At 42.3% G+C, this 18803-nt stretch overlaps 1 protein-coding gene across 1 annotated transcript in view; it reads left to right on the top strand.

Annotated features, from left to right (window-relative positions):
- The window catches only part of LOC137371479 (insulin receptor substrate 2-like), a 66528-nt gene extending 48769 nt beyond the window's left edge, over nt 1-17759 (top strand). The window contains exon 2 of the mRNA XM_068034139.1: nt 15835-17759. Within this exon, the coding sequence (XP_067890240.1) occupies nt 15835-15839 (5 nt within the window). The 3' untranslated portion in view covers nt 15840-17759. The remainder of the gene's footprint in view (nt 1-15834) is intronic.
- The last annotated feature ends 1044 nt before the right edge of the window (nt 17760-18803 follow it).

Genomic DNA, 18803 nt, shown 5'->3' with positions numbered 1-18803 from the left:
CACACCTTTTGGGATTTTCTTCTCCCTGCTGCTTTCACATGCGTTCAAATCCTCTGAAGAAGGAATTTTCCTCCACACAAGATCAGGGGGCAGGTTGTTCAACCTTGCCCGTCTAAGAGCGAAGTCCAAAGTACGGAAAGTCCTCATCAGAGAACTCCTCTTTGCTGACGATGCTGCTTTAACATCTCACACTGAAGAATGCCTGCAGAGTCTCATCGACAGGTTTGTGTCTGCCTGCAATGAATTTGGCCTAACCATCAGCCTCAAGAAAACGAACATCATGGGGCAGGATGTCAGAAATGCTCCATCCATCAATATTGGCGACCACGCTCTGGAAGTGGTTCAAGAGTTCACCTACCTAGGCTCAACTATCACCAGTAACCTGTCTCTAGATGCAGAAATCAACAAGCGCATGGGTAAGGCTTCCACTGCTATGTCCAGACTGGCCAAGAGAGTGTGGGAAAATGGCGCACTGACACGGAACACAAAAGTCCGAGTGTATCAGGCCTGTGTCCTCAGTACCTTGCTCTACGGCAGCGAGGCCTGGACAACGTATGCCAGCCAAGAGCGACGTCTCAATTCATTCCATCTTCGCTGCCTTCGGAGAATACTTGGCATCAGGTGGCAGGACTATATCTCCAACACAGAAGTCCTTGAAGCGGCCAACACCCCCAGCTTATACACACTACTGAGTCAGCGGCGCTTGAGATGGCTTGGCCATGTGAGCCGCATGGAAGATGGCAGGATCCCCAAAGACACATTGTACAGCGAGCTCGCCACTGGTATCAGACCCACCGGCCGTCCATGTCTCCGTTATAAAGACGTCTGCAAACGCGACATGAAATCGTGTGACATTGATCACAAGTCGTGGGAGTCAGTTGCCAGCATTCGCCAGAGCTGGCGGGCAGCCATAAAGACAGGGCTAAATTGTGGCGAGTCGAAGAGACTTAGTAGTTGGCAGGAAAAAAGACAGAGGCGCAAGGGGAGAGCCAACTGTGCAACAGCCCCAACAAACAAATTTCTCTGCAGCACCTGTGGAAGAGCCTGTCACTCCAGAATTGGCCTTTATAGCCACTCCAGGCGCTGCTTCACAAACCACTGACCACGTCCAGGCGCGTATCTATTGTCTCTCGAGATAAGGAGGCCCAAAAGAAAAAAAGAAAGAATGCAGTTCCTATGAATTTGCTTATTTATCTAATTCTACTTGATAATTTAAAAAATTACATAATATTTACAACTATTAAATAAAAACTTAGTGAAGGAGACATTCATTCATGTAGTGCAGCTTCAAGCAGACTTTGTTGATTCCCCGAGGAAGGCATATCAGTGGAGAATGCCCCCCACCCCCCTGACCCTGGTGTTTCCTGTCCCCCAGGGGAATTGATGCAAGTCTGCATAGTACCTCTAGAAGCAGTGCAACACGAACAAACCTTTCCCCCAATAGTTTGAAAGCTGCATTCACTTCATCTTCGGTGCTCAAAGGAAAATCATGTTGTTCTTTTAAGTCTTAAAATTGCTCTCTGATGACTCATGAGAAATGTATGAAATCACATTGAGCTATAGTTTGTTTGGTTTAGTAACGACCTTTTATGTCTTTGTGTTGTCAAAGGCTTAAATGAAGCAGTTATCAACGCTGCAAATGAACTAGTTAGTGGTAAGACTGGAAGTGAATGAGTAGGTTAGGTAAAGGCAAGACAAACAAATGAGTTAGTTATCTATCTGTGCTGTGTAATGGAAATCTGACAGAAGTGAATGATGACTTATCAACTGGGTAACAGTTGCAACAGCACTGCAGTCATCACCAAGAAAATGCATGAGTTTGCTTTCATGCTTATTGAAATGCTTTGTGCATGAAATACTTGAGTCGTTGCTGGGCTATTTGCCATGAATTAATCATGTAAATAGCACTTCACCCCTGTTTCCACCACCCCCCCCCCCCCCTCCCCGCTTTACATGATTTTTCCTGAGGATCACTAATTATTAGATATGCAAACTTTTTTTTTAGTATATAGGGTGTTTCTACCATAAGCTTGCCTTTCGAAGGTCATTGATCAATCTCACTCCTTTCTGCTACTCTGAAGTGTCACAGTGTACAAAAGAAGCAATTTTCACCATGTGCTTCGGATAAAATGCTCAAAATGGAGAAGGGCAGGGGAAAGTGCAGCATCTGAAATGGTACTGGCATCTGTTGCCCTAAATAAAATATGGAGTTGAAACAACTTTAGGACATGCTGGGAAATGCTTTTTTAAAAAATAAATAAACTGAATCGAAACTTCAACAACCTAACTTTGACCCATCAGTTTCTATCCTCCTTAACTTTCTTTCATCCACATAAATAATTTTTTTTTTTGCTTTTGTGCAATGTTGCATAAAAGATAAATCCATGAATTGAATTAAATCATTTTTAATATCACAACTGCCGATTAACACTTTTAAGTGGGATTTGGGAATAAAATTAATTGAACTTAATCACCTGCTAAATTAACATCTTGGTGTCTTTTGAACTTGCCTTTTCACAATGCTCATATTGCAAACACAAATGCTGCTGCAGTCTTACACTTTTTATCGTTTTTACTTTTGTGTTTTAAATTCCTCCTTCCATGATACAAAATTGTTCAACCACTAAATGAAATTCTATTAAGTGCAGCTGCATTATAGTTTATATTACTATTTACCGTGATCTCAAGTTTTTTTTAACAAAGTGATTCCTGACAACGCAGCCGGCCACTGACGTCATCAGGCTGCACCAAGGTGTGCACTTGCGCAGACTGGCTCCTGCTCTCTGCGTGTGCGCTGCGTTCCGACTTGCTAGGACTGGTTAGCGCATGCGCCGATGACGTCATCACGTGACAAAGAACAGTGCAGCACAGGAACAGGCCATTCGGCCCTCCAAGCATGCGCCGATCTTGATGCCTGCCTAAACTAAACCTTCTGCACTTCCGGGGTCCGTATCCCTCTATTCCCATCCTATTCATGTATTTGTCAAGATGCCTCTTAAACGTCGCTATCATACCTGCTTCCACCACCTCCCCTGGCAGCAAGTTCCAGGCACTCACCACACTCTGTGTAAAGAACTTGCCTCGCACATCCCCTCTAAACTTTTCCCCGCTCACTTTAAACCTATGTCCCCTAGTAACTGACTCTTGCACCCTGGAAAAAAGCTTCTGACTATCCACTCTGTCCATGCCGCTCATAACTTTGTAAACCTCTATCATGTCGCCCTTCCACCTCCGTCGTTCCAGTGAAAACAATCCGAGTTTATGCAACGTGTGCATCTTTGGGCAACGCAACTGGTCAGCCTCTACACATGCGCTTTACGCATACAGCAATGCAACGCTCACGTATTCACCCATGCGTCAAGCTCCGCTCCCCCCCTCGCTGCTCTCTCCGGCCGCTACGCTCTTTCGGCCACTCCGCTCCCCCCTCGCTGCTCTCTCCGGCCGCTCCGCTCTTTCTGCCGCACAACCACCCCCCCCCCCACCCTGTCCCCGGCCCGCTTGCTCACCCCCTCCCCGGCCTGCTCCTGCTCCGCTCCCCCCGCCCCCCGCTCTCCCCCCATTTCACCAGCCCGCTCCGCTCCCCTCACCATCACCGCCCCCCCCTAGTCCCCGGGCCCGGCCCGCTCCGCTCCCTGCCGGCCCGCTCGCTCGCTTTCTCCCTCCCGCCATTGTGTGCTGCCATGTGTTCAGGTCAGGTTGACTTCGTGTGATTATTTGAGCAGTGCCATCTTTAGTCTTGGCAGCTGCCTGAAGTCGCAGACTGTGACATTTTAGTGGCACAGGCTGCATTTGCGCATGTGCCACTGCAGCGCCACCTAGTGGTAGCGTTGTCAGCAAGCGCAGCCTTTTTTTAATGAGGGGGAGGAAAGAAGCATAGTGGGGTGGTGATCGGTTTTAATTTAACATATTCTGTTCATACTCTTATGTATTATGCCTTCCAGAAATTGTTCTATCCCTGTAAACTATCATTCTTTTTGTTAAAATTTGTAGTTAACATTGTAGTATTCTTCTACTTCCTGATTTTTTTTGTCTTCTCTCTCGTGTTGACGTAGTCCAAGCCCCATGAGGGAAGTGGAGAAATACCATGATTTGTTGTAAGACAAAGTAGCACATAACTCTAGTGGATTTAGAGGACTGGTTGTGAGTGTATCTATGTCCCAAGACAAAATCAAAACCATGTAAACCAAGTTAGAGGAAATGGGTCATTTCTACCTCTTAGAATATAAAATCTCATACCTTCAGTAGCTGTTTAATTCATGGCCAAGACGCTAAACAACCACAACCTTTGTTTCTTTTTTTTTTGCCTCATCCCTCAAGTTTTGTTTTCCCCAATACTCTATATGTATTAACTCAAAAGATTATCATCTGTGTTCAAAATACTTACTTTGTAATACTAAATTCGTTATTAGTTACGAATATAGTTACTTCGTAATACTAATACACTGCTCACAATGTGGTGGTCTTTACATTGGGGAGACCAAATGCAGTTTGAGTGACCGCTTTACGGAACACCTCCGCTCAGTCAGTAGGCATAACCCCGAGCTTCCGGTTGCTCGCCATTTCAACACTCCCCCAGCTCTCATGCTCATATCTCTGTTCTGGGATTGCAGCAGTGTTCAGCGAACATCAGCGCAAGTCGAGGAACAGCACCTCATTTACCAATTAGGCACGCTACAGCCTGCCGGACTGAACATTGAGTTCAATAATTTCAGAGCATGACGGGCCCCCCTTTTTATTTTTAGTTCTTTATTCTTTTTAATTTGTTTATTTTATTTTAGTTTGTTTAGTTTGTTTCTACTGTGGCCACCCACTGTTTTTTTTTTATGTTTGTGCTTGGAGCCAGGGCTGTTCATTTTACAGTCAATTGACACCCTCTCTGTACTAATGCTTTGTCTTTCAGCACACCATTAACATACCATTTGCCTTTGTTCCGTGACCTTCTGGTCAGTTATTCTCTGTGACCTTGTCCTATCAACACCTCTTTTGTTATCTCTTGCCCCCCCCCCCCCCGTATATAAAGTTATATACAGCAATGAAACAAATCCTTGAAAATAAAACTTGTGAAAATACCAACAGTCTCCAACATGACCCAAACCTTATTTAATTCTGAATGAGGCCAATGTGTTTCTGTAAATGTGTAGTCAAAGTGCAATTGTCGCAAGTGTCTGGTATTGAAACTTTCTGTCTTTTACCTTGTAACCAGTTGATTGCACTGGCTGCACTGTTGAAGCAAAAGCTTTGAGGAAAACAAAACTTTTGAAAACTTTATTTCTGTACCCCCACTCCCTCACCCTATGTGGTGAAGTACTGCACATATGAAACATTATGTTATAGTTGGGAAAGTTTTTCCTTGCTATTCTCCCGACCTTTTCAAAAGCCATCTCAAAATCTACTTTGAGCGCGCCCCACTGTTGCCTCTTGTAAAATTATCTCTTTCTGCTTGCTCTGTTTCCTCCAATCACCTTTTAAAGCTTCAGGGTGTTATGTGAAGGACACTGAGCATAAAGTATTACTGCTGCTGGTTTTTGAAGTACACTTCACCTTCTGCTCCAATTTTCCACTTTCAAACAATGAAACAATGGAAAGTTCTGAAAGTCTTCATTCAGAAGTTGGTTACTTTATTGTAACCCTACAATTGTAGTTTATATAACATTTCAAAATGATGCCACTGTTGTACAATGCACATGTAATGTGAGATTTATAGGAAACTTCAGTATTTCTGCAGCTGTAAGTGTTTGCTGGAGATCAGTTTTACTGGAGTTTCGCCAGTGTTTACTTTCACATAATGTTTTCTATTTTAGGAGATCTCTGTTTATGAACTGACTTTTAATAAATGTTCCAAAATTGTGCAGTGTTGATTTTTTTTTTGGCCACATAGAATTCCAATATGTATAGAATGTTATCACACAGCATGTTTGAGTCCCCAAACCAAGTTGCTGAGACTACTTGCAAGTAGATTTTCTGTTTGCTATCCCTATCCCTAGAGGAGCACATCTCAGTTACTCAAGTCCAGATTGGATCAGACTTGGGGCAAGTCTTGGGGACCATCATATCATAAAATTGTTACAGCACAGAAGAAGGCCATTCGGCTCTCCGAATTAACAATTCTCCTACTGCTACTCCCCCGCCTTCTCCCCGTAACCCTGCAACCAGCTAAATCCATGTCACCAACCAGCCCAGAGCACTGGTAAGTTTGCAGTGCTTGTCCAGCTAAAACTTTCAGGGTTATCAGAAACTAAGTAGAGAGAATCCCGACCCCTAGTGACAAATGTACCCCAACAGATTCTATTGGTTAATTCAGGCCACCAATCCATCCAGCAGGACCCCACAGTGTTCTGGACCTGCCTGACTTTGATATCTGATTGTTGAGTCTAACACAGAGGAATGACTTTCAGAGAGCCACCCTGACTCCAAAGAGCCCTCGCTTACCTTTAGACAACTGATGAGCACTAATTTGAACCTTCATTATGCCCTCAGCAGGTACAACCAACTCCTCAGGAGAAGCACAGTCAGCAACACAATTTACCATCGAAATCCCCTTACCACAGCATTGACTTGCACCTTACCACATGGAATTCTGGTTCCACCAGCTAGTTGCTGCAGTAGTGGATGTACAAGTATGCATTCCGGGTAGACCCTTCCAGCAGCTGTAGAGTTTCCTCATTTTGCTATAAGACTGACATATGCTATTATTGATTGAAGTCTCACCATTTAACACAGCAAATCATGGTGCAGCAACAATAAGCAAAGAGCATAGAATTTTGAATTATTTTGCTGAGTCACTAGAGTACAAGAGCAAGTCTTTGGCTTAGTGGTATTATCCCAGTCTATGTTTGGATAATTAAAGTCCCCCATTATAACTACCCTATAATTTTTGCACCTCTCTGTAATTTCCTTGCAAATTTGTTCCTCCATGTCCTTCCCACTAGCTGGTGGCCTATAGACAATACGAGCAATGTAACCGCACCTTTTTTGTCCTTCACTCTAGCCAAATTGATTCTGTCCTCAACCCCGCTGGGACATCCTTTTTCTCCAGCACTGCAGTGTTCTCCTTAATTAATACTGCCACCCCTCCCCCTTTTTTCCTTTCCTATCTTTCCTGAACACCTTGTATCCAGGAATATGTAACACTCAATCCTGCCCTTCTTTGAGTCAGGTCTCTATTATAGCCACAACATCATATTTCCACATGGCAATCTGCGCCTGTACCTCACCAGTCTTATTCACCACACTGTGCATTCACATACAAGCACATTAACCCTGATTCAGACTTTATTACTTTCTCCCTTACTCTGACCCCACTTAATAACTTACTATTCCCTACTCCAGTGTTATCTATCTCCCCCAATATTTGTGCACCTTAGTATTCCTCTCTGATACTTGCTCCTGGTTCCCACACCCCTGGCAACTTACCAGTTTTGCTTCCCTCCAATCTGAGCTCCCTCCCAGGTTCCCATCCCCCTGACAATTTAGTTTAAACCCTCCCCAACAGCACTAGCAAATCTCCCTGCAAGGATATTCGTCCCAGTCCTGCTAAAATGCAACCTGTCCATCTTGTATAGGTTCCATCTGCCCCAGAACTGGTCCCAAAAATAAAATGTCTCAGAAATCTGATGCCCTCCCTCCTACACCAGTTCTCGAGCCATGTGTTCAATCGCTCAATTCTCCTATTCCTATGCTCATTTGCACGTTGGACTGGGAATAATCCTGAGATTACTGCTTTTGCGGTCCTGCTTTTTAATCTCCTTCTAAGCTCCCTAAAATCTGCTTTCAAGACCTCATCCCCCTTCTTACCTATGTCATTAGTACCAATGTGGACCACGACCACTGGCTGTTCACCCTCCTCCAGAAGAATGTCCTGCAGCTGTTCTGTGACATCTTTGACCCTGGCACCAGGGAGGTAACACACCATCCTGGAGCCACGTTTACTACTGCAGAAACACCTGTCTGTTCACCTAACTAACGAATCCCCTATCACTACTGCTCTTTCACTCCTCTTCCTCCCCTCCTGTGAAACTGAGCCACCTGCGGTGCCACAAACTTTGCTCTGACTACACTCCCCTGAGGAACCATCACCCTCAACAGTATCCGAAATGGAAAACCGATTAGCGAGTGAGGTCATATCAGGGAACTCCTACAGTACCTGCCTGGTTCTCTTAGATTGCCTGGCGGTCACCCATTCCCTATCTGTCTGCATGCTCCTAAACTGCGACGTGACCACTTCCCTAAACGTGCTATCCACGTAGTTCTCTGCCTCCCGGACGCACAACAGTGACTCCAGCTGCCACTCGAGTTCCGAAACCCAGAGCTCAAGCTTCTGCAGCTGCTAACACTTACTGCAGATGTATTTGTCTTGGACACATGGTGCGTCCATGACTTCCCACATGCCACAGGCTGTACATTCCACTCGGCAGAGCTGCCTTGCCATACCTTAACTTTACAGATTATTTATTATAAGTAGAATAGCTTACCAATTACTCACCAAACAGCTCTTTCCACTGCACCGAAGCAAGAACCAAATTGCGGAGGGTTAAAAAAGTAGAAAAAAAGTTGAAAAATGGAGCACCTCCTCCCCCCGTCACTGAACTCGCCACTCACCAAACACAAATCTCCACACTCAGCTTGCAATCTGCACACTGTTTGCAGGCTGCATCCAGACCTCTGTGTTTATACCTTTTGAAGCTGAAAGTGCAGCAACCAGATTTGACTGGTCAGCTGCTTAACTAATCAGCTACTCTGCTGTAGAGCCTGTTAATCCCTGCCTAAGACTGTAAGAAACTTACTTTACTTTCTTAACCCTGCTTTACTTTCTTAACCCTGCTTTATCTAGAGGGTAAATCCCAGTTAAATGCTAACTGCAGACCATTTATCAAGATAACAACACTTAAAATCCCCACTCACAAACTCGAAACTCCACACTCAGCTTGCAATCTGCACACTGTTCTTGGGAATGAGGTGGGCCAAGTGGATCAAGTATCAGTAGTAGAGCATTTAGGGGTTAGTGATCATTGTATCATAAGGTTTAGGCTGACTATGGAAAAGGACAAAGAGCAATCCAGGGCAAGAATAATTAACTGGGGAAAGGCCAACTTCAATGGGGTAAGAATGGAGCTGGGGAGAATAAATTAGAGTCAAAAGCTGGCAGGAAAACCAATAGATGAACAATGCACTCTCTTCAAAGAAGAGATAGTTCGGGCACAGTCAAGGTATGTTTCCTCGAAGAGGAAAAGTCGGGCAAACAAATCCAGAGCTCCCTAGATGACCAAAGAGGTAGAGATTAATTTAAAGAAGAAAAAATGTGCTAATGACAGATGCTAGGTACAGTGGAGCAGTGGTTAGCACCGCAGCCTCACAGCTCCAGAGACCCGGGTTCGATTCTGGGTACTGCCTGTGCGGAGTTTGCAAGTTCTCCCTATGACCATGTGGGTTTTCGCCGGGTGCTCCGGTTTCCTCCCACTGCCAAAGACTTGCAGGTTGATAGGTAAATTGGCCATTATAAATTGCCCCTAGTATAGGTAGGTGGTAGGGGAATATAGGGACAAGTGGGGATGTGATAGGAATATGGGATTCGTATGAATGGGTGGTTGATGGTCAGCACAGACTCGGTGGGCCGAAGGGCCTGTTTCAGTGCTGTATCTTGAAATAAATAAATAAAATAAAATACTATTGAGAACCAGCTGAATATTGACGGTCCAGAAGGGAAGTGAAAAAGCAAATAAGAGAAGCAAAGAGAGAGCATGAAAAGAGACACTGGCAGCTAACATTAAAGGAAATCTCAAAGTTTTCTATAAGCATATAAATAGTGAAAGGTTGTAAAAGGAGGAGAGGGGCTGATTAGGGACCAGAAAGGGGATTTACACATGGAGGCAGAGGGTATAGCTGAGGTATTAAATGAATACTTTACATCTGTCTTTACCAAGGAAGAAGACGCAACCCAGGCAATGTTGAAAGAGGAGGCAGGTCAGACACTAGAAGGGTTTAAAATTGATAAAAAATGAAGGCTGTCTGTACTTAAAGTGGATAAAAAGCCAGGACCAGATGAGATGCATCCAAGGATACTAAGGGAAGTGAGGGTGGAAATCGCAGAGGCACTGGCCATAATTTTTCAGTCTTTCTTAGACTCGGGGTGGTACCAGAGCCAGTCAGTTTAACCTCAGTGGTGGGAAAACGTCTAGAATAAATAATTCGGGACAAAATCAGTAGTCACATGGACAAATGCAAGTTAATTAAGGAAAGTCAGCATGGATTTCTTAAGGGAAAATCATGTTTAACCAACTTGCTGGAGTTTTTTGAGGAGGTAACAGAGAGGGTTGATGACGGCAACGCTGTTGATGTGGTGTACATGGACTTTCAAAAGGTGTTTGATACAATGCCACACAACAGACATGAGAAAACTTGTAGCTCATGGAATAAAAGGGATGGTAGCAACATGGATACAAGATTCACTGAGTGACAATAAACAAAGAGTAGTGGTTAATGGATGTTTTTTGGGCTAGAGGAAGGTTTGTTGTGGAATTCCCCAGGGATCAGTGTTGGGACCCTTGCTTTCATGCTATATATTAATGACCTAGACCTTGGTGTACAGGGCACAAAAGTTTGCAGATGCTACAAAACTTGGAAGCATTGTGAACTTTGAGGAGGATAGTGTAGAACTTCAAAAGGACATAGGCAGGTTGGTGAAATGGACAGACAGGTGGTAGATGAAGTTCAATGCAGAGAAATATGAAGTGATTCATTTTGGTAGGAAGAATATGGAGAGACAATATAAAATAAAGGGTACAATTCTAAAGGGGGTGCAGGAGCAGAGGGACCTAGGTGTATAATAAAATAAAAGCAAAATACTGCAGATGCTGGAAATCTGAAATAAAAACAAGAAATGCTGGAAATACTCAGCAGGTTTGGTAGCATCTGTGGCGAGAGAAGCAGAGTTAATGTTTCAGGTCAGTGACCCTTCATCAGAACTGGACCAAGGTGTCTATGTGTATAAGTCATTGAAGGTGGCAGGACAGGTTGAAAGATCAGTTAATAAAGCCTACAGTATCCTGGGCTTTATTAATAAGGGCATAGAGTACAAGAGCAAGGAAGTTATGTTGAACTTGAATAAGACACTAGTTCGGCCTCAGCTGGAATATTGCTTCCAGTTCTGGGCACTGCACTTTAGGAAAGACGTGAGGGCATTGAGAAGAGTACAGAAACGATTCACGAGAATGGTTCTAGGGATGAGGAATTTCAGTTATGAAGATAGATCGGAGAGGTTAGGACTGTTTTCCTTGGAGAAGAGAAGGCTGAGAGGTGATTTGATAGAGGTATTCAAAATCATGAGGTGTCTGGACAGAGTAGCTAGAGAGAAACTGTTCCCACTCGTGAAAGGATCGAGAACAATAGGGCACAGATTTAAAGAATTTAGTAAGAGAAGCAAAAGCGACATGAGGAAAAACTTTTTCACGCAGCGAGTAATTAAGTTCTGGAATGTGCTGCCTGAGAACATGGTGGAGGCGGGTTCAATTGAAGCATTCAAAAGAGAATTAGACAGGTTTATGAAAAGGAAGAATGTGCAGAGTTATGGGGAGAAGACAGGGGAATGGAACTGTGGGAATTGCTCTTTCAGAGAGTCAGTGCAGACACGATGGGCCGAATGGCCTCCTCCTGCACTGTAACGATTCTGTGATTCTGCCTGAGGTCAGTAGGTGCAGGGTTCAAACTCTGCTCTTGACAGTCCTGGCGAGTGGAAACCATAGCTCTAGCTCTGGCTCTGAATTCTGGGTTGACATCCACCAGGATACTTGTGTCCAGTGTATGTGCATTTGTGGCTCCCCCTCATCACATGGGTTGTGGGTGCTTATCGGTCCAGTCATCCTATTGGTTAATATAAAGATGGCTATGGCCATAAAGGTCTGTCCAACTGTTAATCATTCTGTAAATCCTTCTGCTACTTTACACAGCGAGAAAGTGCAGAGGTATGAAAGCAACAACTAGAGTACAAATCAGGGGCAGTCATTCATAGTGTTGATAGTGTCCTGTTTCGATTGCAAATGAAAGCAGCACAAAGAAGAGCTGCTAGGTTGACTCATTGCATGAGAAGATTGGGTTTTGAGGGAAACCTGGCCATGCTGTTGCTCTGTAGATGAATGTGAGAGGAGGCCTTTATGCTAAGTTAAATCAGTCCTCAGTACCTTGCTCTACGGCAGCGAGGCCTGGACAATGCATGTCAACCAAGAGCGACGTCTCAATTCATTCCATCTTTGCTGCCTCCAGAGAATCCTTGGCATCAGGTGGCAGGACCGTATCTCCAACGCAGAAGTCCTCGAGGTGGCCAGCATCCCGAGCATTTACACCCTACTGAGCCAGCGGCGCTTGAGATGGTTTGGCCATGAGAGCCGCATGGAAGATGGCAGGATCCCCAAGGACACATTGTATAGCGAGCTCGTCACTAATATCAGACCCATCAGCTGTCTATGTCTCCGCTTTAAAGACGTCTACAGACGCGACATGAAGCCCTGTGACATTGATCACAAGTCGTGGGAGTCAGTTGCCAGTGATCGCCAGAGCTGGCGGACAGCCATAAAGGCGGGGCTAAAGTGTGGCAAGTCAAAGAGACTTAGCTGTTGGCAGGAAAAAAGACAGAAGCGCAAGGGGAGAGCCAACTGTGTAACAGCCCCGACAACCAATGTTATCTGCAGCACCTGTGGAAGAGTCTGTCACTCTAGAATTGGCCTTTATAGCCACTCCAGGCACTGCTACAAAAACCACTGACCACCTCCAGGCGCTTACCCATTGTCTCTCGAGACAAGGAGGCCACAGAAGAAGTAGAAGAAATCAAGTAAAGGGTATAAATCAAAGTTGACCCCACCAATAGTATCGGGGGCTTTGGCTATTATTGGTGAAAGGTCAACTTAGGACAGATAACAGGAAGAAGCTCCTTCACGCAGAGAGTAACCAAAATGGTCTTCCAGTTAGAGCAGTGAAGATAAAACTTCATTTATTTAAGATCCAGTTGGATGATTCATGTGACTTATTGGTTAGATTTTGAGTTATTTAATGCTCTCGTTAAAATGAAGCCCGTTGGAAACTCTAGTCTTAAACTTTCTATCCATAGAAGATTGGCTGAATGGCCTCTCTCATCTATTTGTATGTTGTGATCATGAACTGCATCTTTCATGGCCTTGGAATGCTCCAAAGTACTGTTGAAGTGTAGTCACTGCTGTAATGTAGGGAAATGTAGCCGAATTGTATATAGCAACATCCCACAAAATGTCCAGTTAATTTTGTTTCAGCAATTTTGGTTGAGGAATAAATTAGCCAGGACACTAGGAGAATGCTGCTCTTCAAATAGTGCGATGGGTTATTTTACAGCCACCTGAGATGGTAGATGGGGCCGTGATTTGATGTCTCACCCGAAAGAGAGCACCTCTTGACAGTGCAGCACTCCGAGTACTGCATTGGCATGTCAGCCTAGATTATGTGCTGAAGTCTCTGGAGTGGAGGTTCTGGCTCCAGAGGAATGACTGCTACCACTCTGTCAAATTAATGTTTAAGAAGGAAGTATGTGATATCATGGGTCATAATTAGTAAGAATATACTGATTTCACACAATGTCACTGTTTTCTACAGTAATTTATCTTGCGGATTTCCATTACTGATTCTTCTTGTGATGATGATTCAGCAAAATCCTTTATAATCCAGCTAGTGTTTGTTTTGTGTTGATTCTCAACATTCCAGCAAAAAAATGTGCACTGTATGCCACACCTTGTAGCTGCTGCATGAATTTATTAACATCTTGCTGAGTCATGCTGGGCAATACCTATTTAAAGCTCCCTTACAGTAACTGTTACCATGTATAGTATAGTAACAATGCAGCCTGTACTTTCTGTCGAGGTGGTTTGGCTTTGGATGTATTATTCTCAGCACTTGGGTAAATTTTTGCTCACGGCCACTGTCCTTAATTAAATATACTGTGTGATTGAAATTACCTAGATTTAAGAGTGTAAGGAAAAGGCTAATTCAAACAGACAATGTGTTTTAATCTAAACAGATTAACTGAACATGAAAAATAACATTATACAATAGCTATGGCAAGTTGTGAAACTTAATTCAGTAATTGATGATTTAAATGACTATGAATGATGTTGGATTGATGTAAAACCCCAGCTGGTTCACTGATCCCTTTCAGGGAAGGGGAACCAATCATCTTGATCTGGTCTGATCTACATGTGACTGAGCTCACACTATACATGGTTGACTGTAAATACCTTCTGAAGAGGTTGTCCACCTCAGGCACCTAGGCATGGACAAATTTGTCAGATCCCGAGAACAACTCAAAATGAAAAATAGGAGCTGTGTGCCCATACTCTTTTTTCTCACCTCTTATTCTGAGAAATCTATATAACATGTGTTGGCTAGGGATCTCTTTTAGCAAAAGAACCATATAATGCATGCTGCCTTGTAGGCTGCAGGCTGCCAGTTGATGATTATAGGGATGTACTCTGAGGAAGTGAATTTGACCTATGCCAGCAGCACGAAACGGGCTCTGAGTGAATCGGCTGCTGATGTTTTGCTGCGCCTGTTTTTATTTCCCATTGAATTGGAAAATATTACCAAGACTTTTATTTTCCAACCAAGTGAAAGTGACAGTGAGACTAGGAATCAAGCTTCCAAAAAGAGTTTGAAATATTGTTCTGTGAACTTCAGTGGAAAGAACGGGTGCGGTGAAAAATCGGCTGCAGATTCGCTACAAGCACATTTTGTACTGCGGACATAGACCAGTTTCACCTCTAAATGTTTTCCTTGTGGCCATATGTTTCAAAAACCTTCTTTCAAGGGTTTGACTTTCTCGTGGCAGATTGTTCTGCATCTGATACTCATTATGTTCTGGATTTCTTTTGTTAAAATTTCAATAGGATGTCGAAAAACAAAAGAAGTCTGTGTCCAAGCTCCTGATAACTGCACTTTAGGAAATTGAAAAGAACTTGTGCCAACAGTAATATTTAGAGCACAGTATTCCCATTGTAAACACCAGCTCCATACTTTCCAGAAACTTCTCACTGCTTATGCACTGTTTTTATTCATTTGGGTTACAGGTCAGACTAGAATCTTTTTGAGACTTGAATCGTTTGTTTTTAGACTTAATTGTATCTATCAAGTATCATTCGAGTAGAATGGTACAAAAAACTTGAAAGGATAAAGCTATGTATCTTGACATGGCAAATTAGAGCACTAGGTACAAAAGTTAGACACAGTTCACAACTCCAGTCAATCTCTGTTATTTTCAAAAAAGAATAAAATGTGTTTTTTTTTTAAGCAGAGTACAAATTCTGTAGGCTACACTTTAAAATCACATTCTAATCAATGCTTAGGCCTGTTTTCATGGAGTATTTTGACTCCTGTCTCTAACCTGCAGACTATTCAGATACCTCTGTTAATTTAGATGCTCTTTGCAGAATCGTGTAATTGAAGCTGCAATGCATGTTATACAAATGTTCTTTGCATTCTGAATCCCACCCACTTGCAATGCTTTCTAAATTCCTGGTCTTAATCCTTAAACTCCTGTTTTGCAGCAGAAATAAACATTGCCTTGAAAGCAACATTTCCCATGTGAATTAATGTTGTGCTTAGATAGCTAACCAAACAACTTTTGGGAGAGGGATAAAAGGATACTGGCTCTAACACTGGAAATAGATGCAGCGTGTTATCCAAGCCTTTGGTGTGTCTGAAAAGTTTATTAAGGGAAGAAAAACTGCAAAGAACCATCTAAGCAAAATCAACATGTGTGAATGTCTAAATTGCTAAGATAATATTGTGAAATATTGTTTCAAGCAATGTTTTTCTTTTGTTTAGACTGACAGACCCTTCAACGTCACTGAAACCTCACAGAAGCAATGCTGCTCAGCAAAGACCTTTTATGGAATGCTGCTCAAGTTTACCTTTTTTCCTCATTGTGAATGGGTAACCAATAATGCCTCGAGACCGTTATAACACTGCAACACACTGCATACCTTCAAGGACAAGGAAGCTTTCTGCCTCATTAGTTTCTGTTATGGATATCGATCATCCTCTTCCTTTTCTAGGTGGAGTGCACTGAAGCAGTACTTATTTAGCAGTATATTAGTTGTTGCCAGTTAAGCCTTTCTTTAAGCTGAGATACAGCCAATTTCTATTACTTAGCTTTCCCAGTCTGGTAACACCTTGACCACATTACCTTTTTGAAATGCTTCTCACATCAGAAACTGACTGAACTGGAATGTTACTGACCTGATATAAATCCTACCTCTTTTAAATACTAATGTCAGCCTTTTATGGGAGAAGGAGCACAAACTTAGCTTTATCGCTGCTGAACTCCCGAGACACAAGCCCTCGGCCTTAACATGTTTAATGTCTTGAAAATATTGTAACTGTGTGATGAGCCAGAATTTTGGGCTTGCCATTCAACAAGCATCCAATGTTGAGTAGCTTAAGCCTAACTTTAAAAAAATGGTCTGACAGATAGGAGGAAAGAAAAGTGCAATTTCAGGTCATGGACTTGGATTGAAAGATCCATCAAGATGCAGACAAGAGCTTTCATTAAAACCAGGATGGTAACCTTCAGTAAGTCATTACAAGGAGAGATGATGTGATATTACGAATGTGGGCGATAAGGATCTTAACATAATTTGAGCTACATCAGAATGTAAATATTAAATGCAATTGAATGCAAAACATTGTCAACTGTACAGCTTATTTAAAATGCAAGTTTGATTCCTTCAGAGGGGAGTCAGTGTTTTCTGTTTATAAGATTTATAGAGGATAGTGTTCTTGCTGTTTCTTAACCATGAGTGCTTCTTATATTGATTGCAGAACTTGGGACTGTTCAATACTGCTTTGGTGAATGTGGTTCCACAAAACCTTTCTGCTGATTTATTTATTATTATTGGAACAGCTAATGAAAGTGCCAGAAAATTCTGAATGTAGACATGATTTTCTGCAATGCAAGGAATTGAAGTTTCATGACAGACCTGTGGCAAGGTCTCTGTATTCCACGAGAGGTCAATTCTATTATAGTTATGCCTAATGGTGTGTGTAAATATACTGTACAAAGAAGATCTGTACGGTGAGCATTGCCTATTTTTACATTAGGTAAAAACAGGCTGGAATTGATCTTGATGATAAAGTGGCTGAATCTGTGTTAAAAGCCACTTTTATAACAATGGCACTGAAAGAAAAAATGCTAACTACAAATTTCATTACCTGAGACAATAACAAAGTATGGAATGTACTGAGATAAGTGATCACTTGCCACTAAATACAATTTTCATAGCTTCACTGTATCAAACATTTAAATGTACAAATCAAACTGTATGCAATATTTTACATCCTTAGTTTACAGTTTGGAACGCAATTTAATACATAACTGTAATTGCTAGTTACAATGTTCATTAGTGTGTCTGCAAAGTTTGCTTTTTGTATATTTTGCTCATTTCAGTTCAATGGGTGTGTTTCCTTTTCTCCATGATGCTGCATAAACCCTGAACTATGTAACAGCAGTGTTTTCATGTTACCATTTTTAGTTTTGGGATGTCAGGAAAAATAATTATGTAATATTTCTTGTGACCAGACAAGAGATAATTGTAACTTTAACATATCTTGCTGTGTCTTCCGTTGTATATATTGTATATAAGGTTGAATGTAATGCTGCCGGAAGATGAAAAATTGATTTAGAATAGTATATTGTACTATATCTGTATTGATCTTGGATGCTGTCTCAATAGCCATATGCAATAAAATAGCCTACAATATTTATGAAAGATGTTGTTTCTCAGATTTCATTACATAACTGCACTTCGGATGCATTAAGAATGTATTGGGGTCTTTCTGCAAATTTCTACACCACCTGGTATCTTCTCTTTATCCAGTGTTTCTGTCAAATCCACACTAGCAAAGCATGTGCATGGATCATGGTTAACGTTTACTGTAAGGATCAACCCCCCACCCCACCCCCAGTCCCCCAGCGGCTAGATAATGGTGGAGAACCAAACATTCATGCTCCTTTAGACTGGGTTGGGTGAATACCTAAGAAGTCAATGTTTCCAGCAAAGTCACTCAGCAGTTGACAATGCATATCAGAAATCCTAGCACGTACAGCCAACAATTATCCAAATGTTCAATCAAGAACATGGTCCTCTGGTATTACAGACCCTTAAAATTACTCCATAGGTATATTGTATGGTGATGGTTGGCAATTATGAATGATGTATTCAAACAGCTTAGTAAGAACAGAAAATCAGGACACTTTCAAGTTCATAGCCATCTTTGTCCTGTTTCCTGTTGCTGTCTCCTTGTATAAATTTTCTTTCAAAAGCAGGAGGTCAGTGTCTATAAAGCTTTCTTCTTTGGCTTTCAAACATTTCATCTCCTTTCTTACCATCTTTTCCTTTCCTCTGATCCTCTTAATCATTTTTTTCTCGCCTTCAAAATTCCATCATTGCTTTCTGCTGTTTACTGTTTCCTGTTTATTGTTTTTTTATTTATTTCTTTAATTTTTAAAAATCTATTTTGCTTAATTTTTTATTGACAATCTAGACATAAATTATGGGCTGGTATCCCCCCAAAATGAAGGTTTCCAGATTGATCTGGAAACCCAACTTGCTAGAGGGAAGCCAGTTCTGAAGAAGGGTCACTGACCTGAAGCGTTGACTCTGCTTCTCTCTCCACAGATGCTGCCAGACCTGCTGAGTATTTCCAACGTTTCTTGTGTTTGTTTCAGATTTCCAGCATCCACAGTATTTTGCTTTTATATTATTGCTAGAGGGAAGAGTGCCTTCACCACTATT

Source organism: Heterodontus francisci, chromosome 6 (assembly GCF_036365525.1).
Source record: "Heterodontus francisci isolate sHetFra1 chromosome 6, sHetFra1.hap1, whole genome shotgun sequence".
Classification (NCBI taxonomy): Eukaryota; Metazoa; Chordata; class Chondrichthyes; order Heterodontiformes; family Heterodontidae; genus Heterodontus; species Heterodontus francisci.
The sequence above is the reverse complement of the archived record's forward strand: the minus strand, read 5'-3'. Positions and strand labels throughout refer to the sequence as shown.